The 16,527-nt window shown below is 44.6% G+C and overlaps 1 protein-coding gene across 14 annotated transcripts in view; it reads left to right on the top strand.

The window, feature by feature from the left end:
• Positions 1-16,527, top strand: part of CHD2 (chromodomain helicase DNA binding protein 2) — a 93,018-nt gene that overhangs the window by 58,080 nt on the left and 18,411 nt on the right. For all 14 annotated transcript variants that reach the window (XM_074837064.1, XM_074837067.1, XM_074837069.1 and 11 more), the window contains 18 exons: positions 1,843-1,904; positions 3,275-3,397; positions 3,727-3,876; positions 4,784-4,917; positions 5,563-5,788; positions 6,491-6,591; positions 7,256-7,300; positions 7,458-7,633; positions 8,319-8,443; positions 9,076-9,292; positions 9,917-10,006; positions 10,904-11,094; positions 12,123-12,311; positions 12,787-12,949; positions 13,338-13,490; positions 14,008-14,079; positions 15,203-15,352; positions 15,975-16,123. In XM_074837064.1, the coding sequence (XP_074693165.1) occupies positions 1,843-1,904; positions 3,275-3,397; positions 3,727-3,876; positions 4,784-4,917; positions 5,563-5,788; positions 6,491-6,591; positions 7,256-7,300; positions 7,458-7,633; positions 8,319-8,443; positions 9,076-9,292; positions 9,917-10,006; positions 10,904-11,094; positions 12,123-12,311; positions 12,787-12,949; positions 13,338-13,490; positions 14,008-14,079; positions 15,203-15,352; positions 15,975-16,123 (2,516 nt within the window). The remainder of the gene's footprint in view (positions 1-1,842; positions 1,905-3,274; positions 3,398-3,726; positions 3,877-4,783; positions 4,918-5,562; positions 5,789-6,490; positions 6,592-7,255; positions 7,301-7,457; positions 7,634-8,318; positions 8,444-9,075; positions 9,293-9,916; positions 10,007-10,903; positions 11,095-12,122; positions 12,312-12,786; positions 12,950-13,337; positions 13,491-14,007; positions 14,080-15,202; positions 15,353-15,974; positions 16,124-16,527) is intronic.

The raw sequence follows: 16,527 nt of genomic DNA, 5'->3' as shown, positions 1-16,527 counted from the left end.
GAAACTAATCTGTGGAATGCCTGGCTTATGTTGCAAGGGTAGGCAGGGCTTTCCGTGATGTTTGTCAGTTACTTGCTGCCTGGATGCTTGGTAAATGAGACAGGGATTTCATGCAGGGCCATGAAACAGGTGGATGAATGTGTGTTCTTAGTAAGATACGGTGCAAAAGGTATTACTGTGTCACATGTAAATGTGACAAGCTTTCAGTCTAATGTGGCAGCCAGTATTTCAGCATATTTTAATGGAAACACTGATGCAAGGGAGAGGACAATTTCTGTGGTGGAGAGGAAGCTGGACAGTGGAAATAAAGGATACAGAAAGCAAGCAGAGGGATGGGCCAAGGCTCTCCAGAGCCTCGACTTTTTCATGTTGCAGCTCACACCATTTCACAAAATTCTTGTGTGAACAGCTCTCAGTTGTAAGCTTTGCTAGCTGTATCCAGGAGAGTGGTGGGTGGGTGTACCAAGAGATGCGAACTGATGTACCTGTGGTGATGGACAGACATTACCTAGAGCTAGAGCTGAATGCTGGGGCAAAAAGCAATATGAAGTGGAAGATTTCCAATAAGCATGTAGAGCAAGGAGTCTTGGAGGCTACTTTCTATCGTTTTAATACTCCTTTAGAAATCTCACATTGGTTTCTGCAGTTTTCTCCCTGCTGATTTGTATTTTCTGGGCAAGTATATAAGGTGAAGTCATCTGTTGGTTGAGGGGTGTTGTTTGTGTGGTAATCTGTTTTTATGGTTGATTAGTTTTTACAAAAATGGGGTTGTGTACAACCAGCCTAAAGATATTTTTTTTTTTTAGCTATCTTGGTCTGTAGGAGTTAATGACGCCCACATTTAAAATAGTACAGCAAGTTAGAATATCTCTAGATATATTTAGCCATAGAGACTTCACTGGTGGAGACTGGAGGATTAGGAGGAAGGAAAGCAGCAGGACATAGCTCTGACTCAGTCAGATTCTCAGTGAGTCAGGAAAGCAAGGATACTCTTGTGGTGAGAATATTGTCTTTTTATAAGAATTCCCTTCCTTATAGGAAGTTTTTCTAATGAAGGCAGAGATCCCAATGCATTTGTGTGGCTGTGAAAGTTTCTGTAATCCCAAAAACTAAGCCTGAACACCCCAGATACTGCAGGATTCCTGCTGGAATTGCAAGTATGGGCGCTCACGAAAATACATTCAGCCACTGCACTTTCAGTTAAAAGTCTTGTAAAAGAGCTGAGCCTTAGCGCTGCGGCAGGCCCTGAAGGTGCTGTCCAGAAAGCACAAAGTCACGCTGCTGCCTGATTCTCCAGCATCAGGCAGGAGTGATGCTCAATGCTCGCCTTGCACTGTAGGCAGAGTAGCAGCAGCTGAGCTGCCTTCTCTCTCTCCCTCTCTGGGGTTTTGCCTCCAGCAATGGGCAGTGCAAGGTTTGGCGGGTTAAATTCACCCCGTGGTTCTGTAATCCACGGGGTATTGCACACACTGCGGGTCTGCCCGGCCGCTGCCACTGCTGAGACGGCATCTGCTGCGTGTGGAAGGGAGATGCTGAGGGGTAGGTGGGTCGCATCCTTCTGCCTCGAGCTCAGGGGCTCCAGGACAGATGTAGCAGAGCTCTCCAGCCTTTCTGCAGAGTTACCTTCTTCACACTGAGAGTCCAGCAAGATTAACCCTGCAGCAGAGGGAACTGGCTGCTCTTGTGCAGCCCCGTCGCACCAAAGCATCCTTCCAGCGCTGCGGTGAAGGAGCAGTCAGGCTGTGTCCGGGCTCAGACCGTGTGCATGCGTTTCAGTTGCGTCCTTGAGGAGACAGTCCAGAGTGAAGCCTACAACCTGATTTTCTTTCTTTTCAATTAAAGGCAAGTAGCGAGTCTGAAAATGAGAGCCCAAAAAGAAGAGGCCAGAAGCAAATGAAAAAAACGTAAGTTTATAGGGAAAGGGTTTTGAATAGTGGTACTTCGTTTTGGTTTATTTTTCGGAATAGTAGTATTGGATTGTTTGATAGGTGTTGTCAACACAGAGAGCTTGTAAAATAAATTATTATTTCCAATAATAATACTTAGGGTGACTGAAATTGAAATACAAATTTGAATCTATGGATGGATGCAGTTTCCCAGCTTTTCTTTTGTTTATATTTTCCCACTTTGCCTGTGATGGAATCTGAACAAGTCAGGTTCACTTTTTGTTGTCAGTCTTTCACTTCTCCATCAGGTTACTAATTCTCCTTCAGAGATACTTAAAATAGTTTAATCCATTCTTCTCCCACCTTTTTGATTAGCAGAGAATAAAATGCTAAATTATTACCCTCTTTTATCTTTTGTAACCCTCTGCTAAAACAAAAGAACTCCCATGAAGGATATTTTGGATGTCTGATCACCGTAACTGAGTTCACTTACAGTCATATTTCACTGCCTTTTTCCATCTAATAAGTACTTTTTAGTTTTTCCAAACACTAAACTGAACTGAAGGGAACTGCAAGCTGCCTGCTGGAGAAAACTGAAACACAGCCACATGATCCTGCTCTCTTTCTCCTGTTTCTCTTGTCTTTTAATTTTTCATTTAGTTGTACACATCAGTGCAGGAAGGAACGTAATAAAGCACAGGGAGGACTGTAGTAGTATGGACATCTCCTGGGCAAGGGAAATAATCCCTGTGTACTCCTCATGTCTCCTTGGAGAGGGAAGGGGCTCCTTTGAAGGGCATTTCGGAGCTGCAGTTTTTCTCTGAATTGCCCACAGAGAACATGCTTCCTTCCACTAATGATGCGGTGTGATTTGGCTTCACGCTTGGAAACTTTAATTGCCTGAATTTAGATGTCAGGATCCTTCTTGCTCCATTTTCCAGGCTACAAGGAGATCATGTAACTGTGCATGTTGTGACTTGTACTCCGTAAGTGAAAGCGAGCACTTCTCTTGAGATTTTTCCATCTCGTTTCAGAAATGCAGAAGTAGAAAGAAAAATAATAAATCGAAGCACTTGTCCACCCAGTTGTAAGAAGTACAGCTCTGCCACAAGCACTGTTGTAGTTAGTATGTGTTAAGAGCCACTGTCATGCAACATATACTGCCACTACGTGAACTAAAACCTAGGTGACCGAGTCCTCTTCCTAAAAGCAGAGAATCACACCATAAAATCCCCCATGCATTGCACTGAACAACCTAGAGTGCAATTTTGAACTTTTTCTTGTAATTATGGCCTGCTAGTATTAACCTAGATGGTTTGGATGTTTGCTTAGCCAAGTATTTGTGTTGAAATATGATTGCCCTTCATGACCTACATTTCTGACCATAGAAATAAATGGAAAAGAGAGGTCTCTGGTGAAGAAGAGGATGAAGATGGAGGGGAGCAAGGAACCAGTGGAGAAAGTGAACCTGAACCGAAGAAAGTTAAAGCGAGACGACCTGCCCAAAGGAGGTAAAGAGTGGTTTGTTCACTCTGTCTCTTTTTCTGCATTTGTCTTTTCTGCCTATACTGGGTGGAGTGGTAATTTCTATTTATCACTAAAGAATTTATTCTTCTGCAATATTGCCCTTGTTTACAATCTAGTAAACCTAGGACCTAGTTACTCTCTTGTCTACCCATTTCATGCTTCAGTGAGTGATGCAGTTGTTTCCATGGTAGTTAGAGCAGACTAAATCCCTAGGATGCTAATATTTGAGATTCATGCTTTCTTAAAGACCTACTAAAATGGATGTTTATGTAAAACATGCTGTATTACAGCTTTCTATTAATTCTTATTTTAGAACTATGGCCAAAACCAGTGTTAAAAAACCTCACAAACCCCAGCGTGGGAAGAAGAGAAAGAAACAGGTCTCATCTGAAGATGACGATGATGACGAAGATGATGAGACCCCCAAGAGACAAACTCGACGAAGAGCAGCCAAAAATGTCAGGTATCAAAAAGTGTGGGGTTGCTTGGTGATGAGAGCTGGCTTGGCTGGGAAAGAGGTGAAACCAGAGGGCCCTGACTCCCTGTGTGATTCTGCAGAGACCCTGCTCTGCCCTGCAGATATCTGTTGGCTGAGATGTGGTTCTTCTGACAGATTCATGCTGTGAACATCTGACTTCTCTCTACCTTGTTTTGCCATCTGTAAAGGAGGGAATATTTACCAATCCCTGTTAGAGAAGTATGAGGACGTTTGCATAATGTTTCTAAAGCACTCTCAGATGAGATTAAGAATTGCAAATAATAGATTAAAATGAGTAAAAGGGAGCAGCTGTGCTAGATTGGACCAGTTGTCTGAGAGTGGCTGATAGACAGTGCCTTGGGACAGAGCATTGAGACATGGTAAGGTAAAGCATAATCTATTCCTCAATGTACCTTCTCACCTTTTGGAAGTCATAATAAGGGGCATGCAAAGAGCCACCATTTTTGGTGATTAAGTGTTCATCAAAGATGAGAAGTGTAGTTCCTAGGGCGGTGTAGGCACCCATGCAGCCTTTCAGTGCTCTGCAGCCTCCATTGTTAAAATAATCTGTCACCAGATAGAGGAGACTTCTTCTGTTGATGGTCTTGCTTCTGCTGCAGGGATTATTCCACCTCCTTATGAAGCATCTGGTGTTGGCCATGGTCAGAAAAACTATATGGACAAGATAGAATATTAGTCTGATAAACTGTAGCTGTCTGATTGTCTTGGGGAACAATACTGAATGGCTAACTTAAGAAATGCACGTGCTGAACGTGCACTGAATCACAGGATAAATGCTGAAGAGGGCTTGCTCCAGTCCATGCCATTCTGTGTGTTTCTGAACTGGGAAGAGTCAAGGGCTTTTTATCAGTTTGGTTTTCATCTTGTTCAGTTACAAAGAAGATGATGATTTTGAGACGGATTCTGATGACCTGATAGAGATGACTGGGGAAGGAGCTGATGAACAACAAGACAACAGTGAAACTATTGAGAAGGTCTTGGACATCAGGCTTGGAAAAAAAGGAGGTGCGCAGTTCTGGAAAAAGCCTTCATTTCTGATGTCAGTCATGTGCATTCCTAGTTTGTCTTGAGCTGGTGCAATGCTTTGCAACTTCAAAGTGGGGCCAAGGGTTGTTTCAGTGCTCTTTACCCTTTCTTCTGTGTCTCTTATTGATGTCTTCTGGCAGCGTTTGCAAAATCTAGTATTGAAAAACCTAAAATGTCAAGTTTATGTGCTTGGCAGCTTTCATTTAGCATGCACACATTTTAAAGACACAGTCGTTCTGCGATTCTTGCTGTTCTTCTCTTTGAAATATAAAAGAGATCTTCCAGTAGAGTCAGTTTTCATAGCTCCATTGACAAAACCATTATGAAGATAAAGCCGATGTTTTGTTCTCATAGCCTTACAAAAGTGGTTTTGTAAAACTGAATGGTTGTGAACATTTTCAAAAGACTTTGAATTATCCTTAAAAGACATTTATGACAGAGAGATTTAAAAAGATTCTGTTGTATGGAAAACTTGTGTGCCTGTCTTATAGGGTTTCAGAATCTGTAGGATATTATTTGTGCTGTGTCAGAAGATGTATTAGAAAAATAACTTTCTGCTCTAATGCAGTTTATGTCCAGTGCTTGGTGACAAAGGTACCAACTGCAGCCTGATTTCTTTTGCAGCCACTGGTGCTTCCACCACAGTGTACGCAACTGAAGCCAATGGCAACCCAAGCGCTGACTTTGATCCTGAAAAGGATGAGGGAGAGGTTCAATACCTGATCAAATGGAAAGGCTGGTCATACATCCATAGCACATGGGAGAGTGAAGAGTCCCTACAGCAGCAGAAAGTGAAGGGCCTGAAAAAGCTAGAAAACTTCAAGAAAAAAGAGGAGGAGATCAAGCAATGGTATGCTTTACTTCAACCAGTGATTTGGCAAATCTTTTTTAGTCAGAGGTTTGCAGACTTATGACTGAAAACACTTGATTTCTTCTTGCAAAGCACGTTTCATCCAAAGCAATTGTTTTTGGTGCACAACACTCACATCTCTCTTTGTCTCCTGATGAACATCCCCCCTTATAGAGATGATGTCCGTGGCCATGGTGTTGAAAGACAGAGGAAGAGGCATGAAATCCACAATATTGCCACTTCCAGGCTTAAGAATTGGGTAGCTGACAACAAATAAATGGTGCACAGATTCACCTGGCCTAGGAGGTGACATGAGGGCTTGCAGCTTTATTAACCCTTGTCTGTATGCAAGTTTTTGCATCAGTTTATGTCTGACCTCCCCAGGAACTATAAGAGAAGCTTCGGTGTGTTTCCAAAGTTGATAAAGCTGGAGTAGAAGCTTCCATCTCTGATTCTGGTTTTGAGACTGATTCTCGCAGCAGAATAAGGTGTCATTTAACAGGGAGGCAATATAAGCATCTATGACATTTGCTTCTCAGTAATAATTTATAATTATAGGAAGCTTTAGGAAAAGTCATATAAGCAGTGGTCTGCTTCAGTGACAGAACCAGATAGGAAAGTAGAATTTCTATATGTGGCCTCCATGAGCATTATGACAGAAGCATTATAGTGTTTTTTTGTTTTGGATTTTTTTGCATCTAGGCTGGGCAAGGTATCACCTGAAGATGTAGAATATTTCAACTGCCAACAAGAGCTAGCTTCAGAGCTGAACAAACAGTATCAAATAGTGGAGAGAGTAATTGGTAAGTGAACCCAACACTTTTGTAAAGGGGTGAAGACGTGGGAACTTTAATCTCTAGTGACAGCAGAATGAGTGTACGGCTCACTCTTCTCTGTCCTCTAGTGTCTCTGAAGAAAAACACTGGTGTTAAGTGTACTTCAGTGTGTGAAATTCAGGGATTTGACGAGTAGAAATCCAAGTTTACAGATTTGTGTTTATAAGCAATACAAATCAATCATTCTTCTTGCCTGGAGTGTGGGATGATACACTGCTTTCCCAGGGGATGTTGAAGTTGCTGCTGTTGAAGTTCTTTGACTTCAGCCCTTTGCATGCAAGGTGTTTGCATCCAAAGCAGCAGTAGAGGCCTGGCTTTTGTGAGGACCACCTTTAGTGACCTGGTTGAGGATGTGGTTAGGCTGCAAGGCAGCTCAGGGGTTAGATTTTCATGATTACTTACTAAAAATAAAAACAGGACTTACTGAGCACTTCAGTAATATCACAGGCATGTCAGTCGGAGGTGCTGGCATCCAGTTGTTTTGGGAATTGGCTTGGAGAGCTGTTGAACCAGTTTCCATACAATTTCTATAAAAATGCCTGGGATGTGTGGCAGTGACACTGCCTGCCCTGCTCCCTCTGCTGGCTGCCAGCACTCCAAACCCTTCCTTCCCTTCTGTCTCCAAACACAGCTGTGAAGACCAGCAAGTCTGCGACAGGACATTCAGATTTCCCAGGTAAATGAGCGTTTTTTGGTCCCTCTAAACTGTTCCTACTAGCTGAGACCTGTCTTGTGGCTGTATGGGTGGTTCAGACTGCCCTTGTGAACCAGGCTTGTGGTTCAGCCACAGAACCACAGTTGCTGAGGTTTGGGCTTTTTTGCATATTTTGCAGCAAACAGTCGCAAAACATCCTCGAATGACCCCGAATACCTGTGTAAGTGGATGGGGCTGCCCTATGCTGAGTGCAGCTGGGAAGATGAGGCTCTGATAAGCAAGAAATTTCAGCACTGCATTGACAGCTTCAACAATCGTAACAACTCCAAAACAATTCCTACCCGGGACTGCAAGGTTTGCTTGCTTCTCTCCTGTTACTGGGTTTCTCCAGGCTGGGTGGTGACACAAGCAGTGGGAATGTGAAGTTTTGTCAGGATAAATGTCAGAGAACATTTTCCCATCCTCCCACCAGTGTTTGAATGGTGATTTGCTGTTCTTGTACTTTAGGCAGAGATGTGAACCCCTTTTAATTTACTCTGTGCACAGTGAGAGTGTTATGTCCCCCTGGGGAGTGGGAGGCTTAATTAATCCTTGCAAAGTGCTTCCTCCTCACAAGGAGCTGCAGCAGAAATGCAAAGTTTTAATATCAGTTGGATGAAAAAACAGCACACCTGGGAAAAGAGGAAACCTACAAGATGCTGATACAGTGGAGGAGAGAGATGGAAATAGTGGGAGAAAAACCAAAAGAGGACAAAAAGAAAGTGGAGATTGTTCCATCTAGTGTGCATTATGTACAACTTAGTGCACTCTTGAGGGGACATTCAGCCCTGGTCATCAGAACCAGAGGACAGCAGGCAAAACATAACACTGCGGAGTGGTTGTCTGGAATGCAGACATAAACACTGGCTAGGAAAATGTGGACAGACTTTAACTGGTGAAGAGATACACAGTCTTTGACAAATTCATAGATTTCATTGCTGAATTTTCAGCCTTATTTTGTGTTTTTCTTCAGTGGACTTAATGGCAAAGTCTTTTTCAGGTATTGAAGCAGAGACCGAGGTTTGTTGCCTTGAAAAAACAGCCTTCTTACATTGGCGGTGAGAATCTGGAGCTGCGAGATTACCAGCTGGAGGGCCTCAACTGGCTTGCTCATTCATGGTGCAAGTACGTGCAGATGCTATCTGACATTCATTTTGTCTTTCCTGATTTCTGTCCCAGTAAGATCTGTCCCTCTTGTTTTCAAGTGAGGTCTTTACCTGGCCTCCATCTGCACCTTGAAGGATTTCGAATGTTATCACGCCCAGCTGCATTACAGACACCGCAAGCAAGAATTATCTTAAGCATGAACTTAAGAAACCTTGTGCAAAAACAAAAAGCATTTTCCCTGTCTGGGCCTGTTCACATGCTGGTCTTGGCTGCTGTGTGAGCTTAGTACGTATCAGCCCTAATTTTCCATTGCCTTAACTGAAAAAAAGGTGTCTGGCTCAGTGTGCTTACACACATGTTGACGTCTTTGAGAAATGTCCTTCTGAAATTAGGCCACTGACTCCCCTCTTCCTTTGCCTTTGCCCTTTCTTGCCAGTTCGGAGTGATCATAGTCTCTTCATTTTTGCAACTTACTATGCTACCTACAGTCTGGATGTCCCTGGGATTCGCTTGGAAGTGTTTGGATAAATGTTTTTGCACTGCCCCCTTTCTGTCCCTGTTGTGGATTGCTATTCATGCTGGTGCACAGTAAATGAGTAGTGGCAGAAATGTACTCAGACAGCATTTATGCTTGTTCTCTTCTTTCTCAGGAACAACAGCGTGATCCTGGCTGATGAAATGGGACTGGGCAAGACGATTCAGACAATATCGTTCTTATCATACCTCTTCCATCAGCACCAGCTGTACGGCCCTTTCCTGGTGGTGGTGCCCTTGTCCACTCTGACCTCATGGCAGAGAGAGTTTGAAGTGTGGGCACCTGAAATAAACGTGGTGGTTTACATCGGAGACCTCATGAGCAGAAACATGGTGTGTAATCAGAAAGCAAAGGGTGCGGTGTTGGGTAGAAACGCTGGGTGCAAAGCAGCAGCTTCTCTGTGACATGTGACCCATTCTGCTGGAGAGGCTGACAGGTAGCACTGTCAGTACTGCAGGCAGCTAGAGCTGGTATAGCTGAGCACTTGGGTATAATTCACTGCTGCAGGGACTTTGCTGCCTTATTTCCCCTCTTAGACTGGCTTCTCTCAGAGTCTGGAAACCACTACTGTGCTGGGCTGAAACATGCTGTAGGAGGAGTGTAGCAGTGTAAAAGTGTTTGTCTCCTATGTTCTGAATTACTCAGATGTTGAAGCACACAAATGTTGTGAGTTTAGTGGTGTCAGTAGTGAGGTGATGCCTTCACTTGGCAGATAAGGATAGTGTTACAGCAGCAAGTTGTTTGACCTTATTTTGTTACCTGTGCAAGGGCAGTTGAACCATGTGTGCCCTAAAACAAGCTGCTCCTTGGGTACCCTGAGCTCATCAAATGGCTCCTTGAACAGCAGGGTTTTGGATTTGGTTGGAGTCTCTGGCTATAGCTACACTAAAATAATTATTGTTATCTCATTCCTTTTGATAACATTGGTTGAAGTTAACATTTGTCTCCTCTCACAGATACGTGAATATGAATGGATCCACTCTCAGTCTAAAAGGTTGAAATTCAATGCACTTATCACAACATATGAGATCCTCCTCAAGGATAAGGTAAGGAACGGTCCAAGGATGTTTTTATTTAGACATTCTCTTGCTTGCAAAGGGGGAAGCTGGCCCCCGGCTAGTGGGTTTCACCTCTCTGTGGTGATGGAGAACGTATAGCCACTATTTGCTTTTGCTTGCCAGTAATGCAGAGGGAAGGGATGCCCATTACAGTGTCTTCACTCTTGTACTGCACAGTTATTCATTTTACTTGTAAGACCCCAGGCAGGACAGTAGCTGGATTTTACCTGGTTTAATTCAGGCTAGTTAAGAGGACAAAACATTACACTGAACTGCTGGCCACAGTGTTAACAATATCTGGATTTGTACACTGATGAGAAATCTATCCACTCAGGAAATGCTCATCAACCCTGTCAGTACATCACTGAGTCCTAGCAGAAAGCAAAAAGCTTAATACTAAAAAAAAAAAAAATAAAAATCAAAACTCTCAGGTTACCTTAACTTTATAGGCTTGTTTGTCTGCTCTCCTGCTGCTGCTCCAGTGGAGCCAGTGCTACAGCAGGGCCCCAAGGGCATGGAGAAAGGGAGGAGTAGGGGTCTGGAGGAGGACTGTGCTTTCTGGGTAAAGCAAAGGTGGATTACAATAGGTATAATTGCTGAAAGACTATTCAGATATGGCAGGAGTGCTACACAGCATGGCTAGTTTTCACCTTTCCTTTCCAGGAAGTAAAACTAGTGCGGGCATCTTGGTTTTGTTAACAAGAAACTCTTGTGAACCCCACTCTTTTGATGGTGGGTCTGACATCGGGGCTGAGACAGGACATCCTAGAAAGCACACACTGCAGTGCTTTCTGGCCATGGGGAGAGAGGCATGTGCAAGGTGGTGAGGCTTGTCTGACTCAGCACCTCCTTAGGGCCTGTTTTTTTTTCCTCCTTTTCCTCCAGGCTGTTTTGGGAAGTATTAACTGGGCCTTTCTAGGCGTGGATGAAGCCCATCGGTTGAAAAATGATGACTCTTTGCTGTACAAAACGTTGATTGATTTCAAGTCCAACCACAGGCTCCTGATCACGGGGACCCCACTTCAAAATTCACTCAAAGAGCTCTGGTCCCTGCTGCATTTCATCATGCCAGAGAAGTAAGTCTGATTTAGGTCCGTTAGAAAAATACCTCTGTGTCCATTCTTGTCCATTAAATAGACTCAGGGGATTGCAGAATGGCAGAAATCCCTGAATTAAACTTGGTGGAGTTAGAGCAATGAAAGGGGAACAAACACTGGTGGGGAAAATCAGAGGTGAAATGACTAGCACAAGGAGTATTTCTGGCAGCAAATTGAATGGGGAAACCTAATACATGTCTTTCAAATCTGTCTGCTGTCTTAGAGCCATCTCTAAAAAGCTAAACTTGTTTGAAGAACTCATTTCAACCATTTCGGAGGTTTCCAGTGCCTCACGGTTCAACCACACTTGCCAACCATTTTATGGCAGTCTCTGGGAGTATTGCTCAAGGATGGTGCTGTCTAGCTGATTGTTCACGTGTCCGCATTATAACAAATGCTTTGTTTTCTTTAAAACAAAACGGGCTGTGTGCATTGCTAAGGCTAAGAGAAGCATGCCCCAAAACTCACTAAAATTGTTTGACTTCAAAAAGAGCTGTCCCCCAAATTCTTTTTGTTTGATCACAAGAAGACTGAAGGAAAGGTTTGAGTCTCCCAAGTGGAGGAGAAGACCAGATCTCCATCTTCCTGTTGGAGGAAGCAGCAATCCTAAAGAGCCTTCAGAGCAGTGTTGAACACAGTGCAGTTGTCAAAGCCCTGCCTCGGGGAGGGCACTGGGGAAAGTTCAGAAACTGCTGCTAGGTAAATGCCAGCAAGAGAGAGCAGAGCAGAATACTGGAAAACTTGGGATTTTGGGTCCTGGGAGTCAGTGTGGTACTGAAAGATAAGATGCTAGGAAGGCACCTAAGCCCAGAGAGCTTCTAGCTTTGCTACCAATCTGTTTAGTTAGCCAGGGCAGAGTGAACCTTTTGTCCTCCACTGTATCTCCATTAAATTGATGATTTGCTGTCTTGTTGTTCAGCAGGAGCATATATGATATATATATATACTGTGCGATGTGATAAGATGAGGTATTTTCACCCCTCTCTGCTCCTCATTTCTGTTGCTAGGTTTGAGTTCTGGGAGGATTTTGAAGAGGATCACGGCAAAGGTAGAGAGAATGGCTACCAAAGCCTTCACAAAGTCCTGGAGCCGTTTCTCCTGCGCAGAGTGAAGAAGGATGTGGAGAAGTCTTTGCCAGCCAAAGTGGAGCAGATCCTCCGTGTGGAAATGTCTGCTTTGCAGAAACAGTATTACAAGTGAGTCGTTTATTTCGTTACTGGGAGTGCCAGTAGAAATGGGCACATCTTTCTATATGCTTTGAGAATGTGTTTCAGAATGTAATGTGACAGCCATCACCTGTAGTACCAGGAGCTTCCCAGTAGGAATCTGAGGTAGGGTAGTTGGTATCTTTCCTTCTAAAAAAGGTTGTAGAGTGATAAAATTCAGCTGGCCAGCTTTGCAGGACAGAGGCTATGTCTTTCCTGAGGGAGTAAAGTTCCCCACAAAATTGTGGTGCTGTATAATGTTAAACTGTAATAATATGAATAGGAAAGTAAGCTCAGGGTTTCTAGTGAGGAAACAGCAGTATCCTGTAGAAGTGAAGAGAGATGGAGAGAGGGAATTAGACTGATGTCTGAACAAGATGTCCCTGAAGGTTTTGTTACTCCAAGACTCCAGCATGCCCACTCTGCACTGTGAAATGATCTGGACTTTTCATTTTCCTGCCTGCAGGTGGATTCTGACAAGAAACTACAAAGCTCTTTCAAAGGGGACGAGGGGGAGCACATCTGGTTTCCTGAACATTGTGATGGAGTTGAAAAAGTGCTGCAACCATTGCTACCTTATCAAACCCCCTGAAGAAAATGAGAGAGAGAATGGCCTTGAGACCCTGCAGGTGGGCAGTGTCTTTGGTTACCACCTTTTTTCCTTAACTTTCATCTTTCTTCTGTCGTCCCACCAAGATAAGATCTGGTGAAGCTTTAGCTTCTGCAGCTTCTCCATCAGAAATAGTCCTCACAGCGAAGCCACTTTAATCTCCAGCCCTCTGCTTCCACTGTAGGCTGTGTTTTGTGGCCATCTAGAGTGGGAGTTGCATGCAATATAAAATCTATCTTGGATGATTCATTCTGTGTGTGACCTCTGCTGTGTAAATCCAGATGATTTGATTAGAGATGTACAGAAGAAGCATGACCCCAAAAGAACCAAATCTCTGCATGTCTCTGTGTAATGTGTGTAAGGGTAAGGTTGGAAAGCATCAGCTGGAATGACGGTTACTTCTTCAGTCTCTGATCAGGAGCAGTGGAAAGCTGATTCTCTTGGACAAGCTGCTGACCAGGCTGCGGGAGAGAGGCAACAGAGTGCTCATCTTCTCCCAGATGGTGAGGATGCTGGACATCTTGGCAGAGTACCTGACTATCAAACACTACCCTTTTCAGGTGAGAAACATCAGCATAGAAAATAGTGGGGTTCACTTGAAAATTCAAGAAAATGTAGAGGGAGCCTGAGCAACAGGATTCACTGACTTTCCCAGAGGTTGGTGGCTGGGATTGCCCATTGCACTTACTGAAAGACGCTGGAGGGAACTGGGAAGTCCCTTCATTTCAGTGTGGCCCCATCTCTGCAAAACACCTCCTGTGACAGGCCCCTGCTTTGGCCTTTGTCCTGCGATAAACCCCGAGGAGACGATAGCAAATGCAGAGACCCTGGCTGGGAGCCTGTAACGAGAGCTGCAGTGTCACCCGCTGTGTGACTATTCCCTGAGCATGCCCTCCTCCTGTCCTCACGACACAGCGGGCTAAGGCAGTGCAGTTATTTTTAATTGGCGGTTATTTTTAATTATTAAACGCTCCAGGCAGGGAAGGGGGCTGTAGGTCTCCCAGAACAACTTGGGTGCAGCAGTTCCTCAGGGCTCTTTTACCTTCTTCCTTTTATCATTGTTGTTGATTTTTCCAGCGCTTGGACGGCTCAATCAAAGGGGAGATCCGAAAGCAGGCGCTGGACCACTTCAACGCTGACGGCTCTGAGGTACCGCAGCTGGGGCTGTCCTGCTGCAGGCGGGTCCGGGTGGGCTGCCCGAGCAGCGGGCGTTTATGGCTCAGCCACAGGTTCTGACTGCCAAGAAGGGGATTAGTTCAGTTCATTTCTTTTTACAAGACCCCAGATACTTTTAAAGACACAGACATAGCAGGTTTTGTAACTAGCCGTATTGCTTATTTTAAATCTCCCACATCCAAAGAACAGGGCTGCAAGTTGCATCTTCAGAAAGTCCTGAAGAGGCTGGGAGGAGCCAGAATTTAGCAATTCTCTCCCCATAGTCTGGGGAATGAGATGGTTACTAAATGATTCCTTGAGTCTGAAGCTGGTTTTGGATATGAAATGGCAGAGGCAAAAGGGGGGTTTTAAGTGTCAGCAGGCAGTGGAGTCTGGTGTCAGAGGTGAAAGTCTCCAGCGTAATAGGAGAGGGCATCTCGAGCCTCTCGTCTGGGCTTGCTGACTCACAGTGACTAGTGCAAGGCACTTGTTTTGGGCCACAGTCAGCACAGCCTTGAGAAATACCTGTCCTTGCTCCAGAAGCCTGGATGGGGCAGGGGGGGATCTTGGCTGACGCAGGAGATAACAGCTAGGTGCTTCATGATAGTGGGAAAAGTAACAAATAAAGGTGAGAAGGAGACAACAATATGGGTGGGAAAAGAGCAGGAATGCCCACAGATGCTGCTCTTTTCCCTCTCCTGGGGAAATCTGCAGGGGCTCTAACCTGGCACCTCGTGCCCTTGGGCAGTGACTCAAACAGTCTGTTAGTTGCTGACTCACCCCCAGCAGGCTTCAGGCAACAAAAAGCATGTGTTCACCCACTGCCTTCGTAGGATTCTGGTGGGCAGCGTGGTCTGACCTTCCAAAGTGACTGCAAGGTGCCCTTGCCCTGAGCCATTTGCGTTGCTCTTCCTGGAATAGCACACCTTTCGCTTGTGGTACTTAACCTGCATGAGCAGGGCGTGTGGGAAGGAAGTCCTTTTTCTGCTTTCTTAAGAAGCACAAGTGCAATAGAGCCCTCCCTGTGTTTCCTTGCATAGCTTTGAAGTCACCACTGCTATTTTACGTCCACAGTTAAAGGCTGGCTAACCCACAGATGGTTTTTTCTCTCCCCCAGGACTTCTGTTTCTTGTTGTCAACACGAGCCGGAGGGCTGGGAATTAATTTGGCCTCTGCTGATACTGTTGTTATCTTTGACTCGGACTGGAACCCCCAAAATGATCTTCAGGCTCAGGCTCGGGCTCACCGGATTGGACAAAAGAAGCAGGTTGGAAGAGTAACCTGAGTTGTTTTGTCTGTGGCTTCAGTGTGGGCATCTAAATGGGCTCCCACCTCACCAGAGCTTCTGAAAACATGGTCTTTTTGGCCCCAGTCCTGAGTCCAGAGAGTACTGCCAACTCAAGGGAAGCTCATTTAAAAGCCGGGAAACACAAAATCAGCCAGGTTTGCCAGATGCCAGGTCTTTCTATTGACTTTGGATTTTTACAGGGTTCAAAACCAAGAACCCAACCTGTGGCATCACACTTCTCGGGCTCGTGGACTGTTCTTTCTTGTCCTGAAAAACTTGGAAAGTAGAATATCCACCTTTATTAGGGTTTTATTAGATATGTGAAAAGTTTGACGATAGTTTGGATTTAGAGGGATTGTTTCAGAAGATTTTTCTCTGGGCTTAGTCACACTGCATGATCTGTGTTAACCAGCCTGATTTTAGCTGATCCTCCTGAGATATAAAAAGTATGTGATGGTTTTTATTCTAAAAAGACACATCTATGCATGAAGGGACCGTGTCAGCAGACTAGTCTCCTGTGAAACCACTGAGGGATGCATCGCTGTGTCAGCAGAGCCATTCAGGACCAGGAAGTAAGTTCTGTTTTTTTCTTCCCCTTCAGGTGAATATTTACCGCCTGGTCACAAAGGGTACGGTAGAGGAGGAGATCATTGAGAGGGCCAAGAAGAAAATGGTGCTGGATCATCTGGTGATCCAGCGTATGGACACCACTGGCCGGACTGTTTTGGACAACAACTCTGGGCGATCCAAGTAAGTGATTGTGTCCGGAGATGGAGATGTCTGGTACAGCATGTGGCATAACCAGCTTCACCTGCTGGCATTTCCCAATATTTGTTTGATAGGGTACAGGGCAGAAGGCTAATAAATAATTGCAGCTTCCACTGATTTGGCTTATGCAACCATTCATTTGAACACATAGGATAAAGATGATCAGAAATAAAAAAATAGTTTTAATGCATTACTTGGTTTTCCCTCAGTCTTACTCCCAGAGATCATCCTGGTCTGAGGGAACCTGGTGGTGGTCATGGAACAGCTGCAGTTTGGCAGTGACCTCTGACTGTCCCCGTTTCCCATCAGTAGATGGAAGTTGTTCCCTTTACAGTAGTTGTCTGTGCTAGAGCAGGAAAGAGATGAATAAAAAAGCTTTTTATAGT

This window comes from Strix aluco, chromosome 12, assembly GCF_031877795.1.
Source record: "Strix aluco isolate bStrAlu1 chromosome 12, bStrAlu1.hap1, whole genome shotgun sequence".
NCBI classification, from domain to species: Eukaryota; Metazoa; Chordata; class Aves; order Strigiformes; family Strigidae; genus Strix; species Strix aluco.
This window is presented reverse-complemented; position numbering and strand designations above follow the sequence as displayed.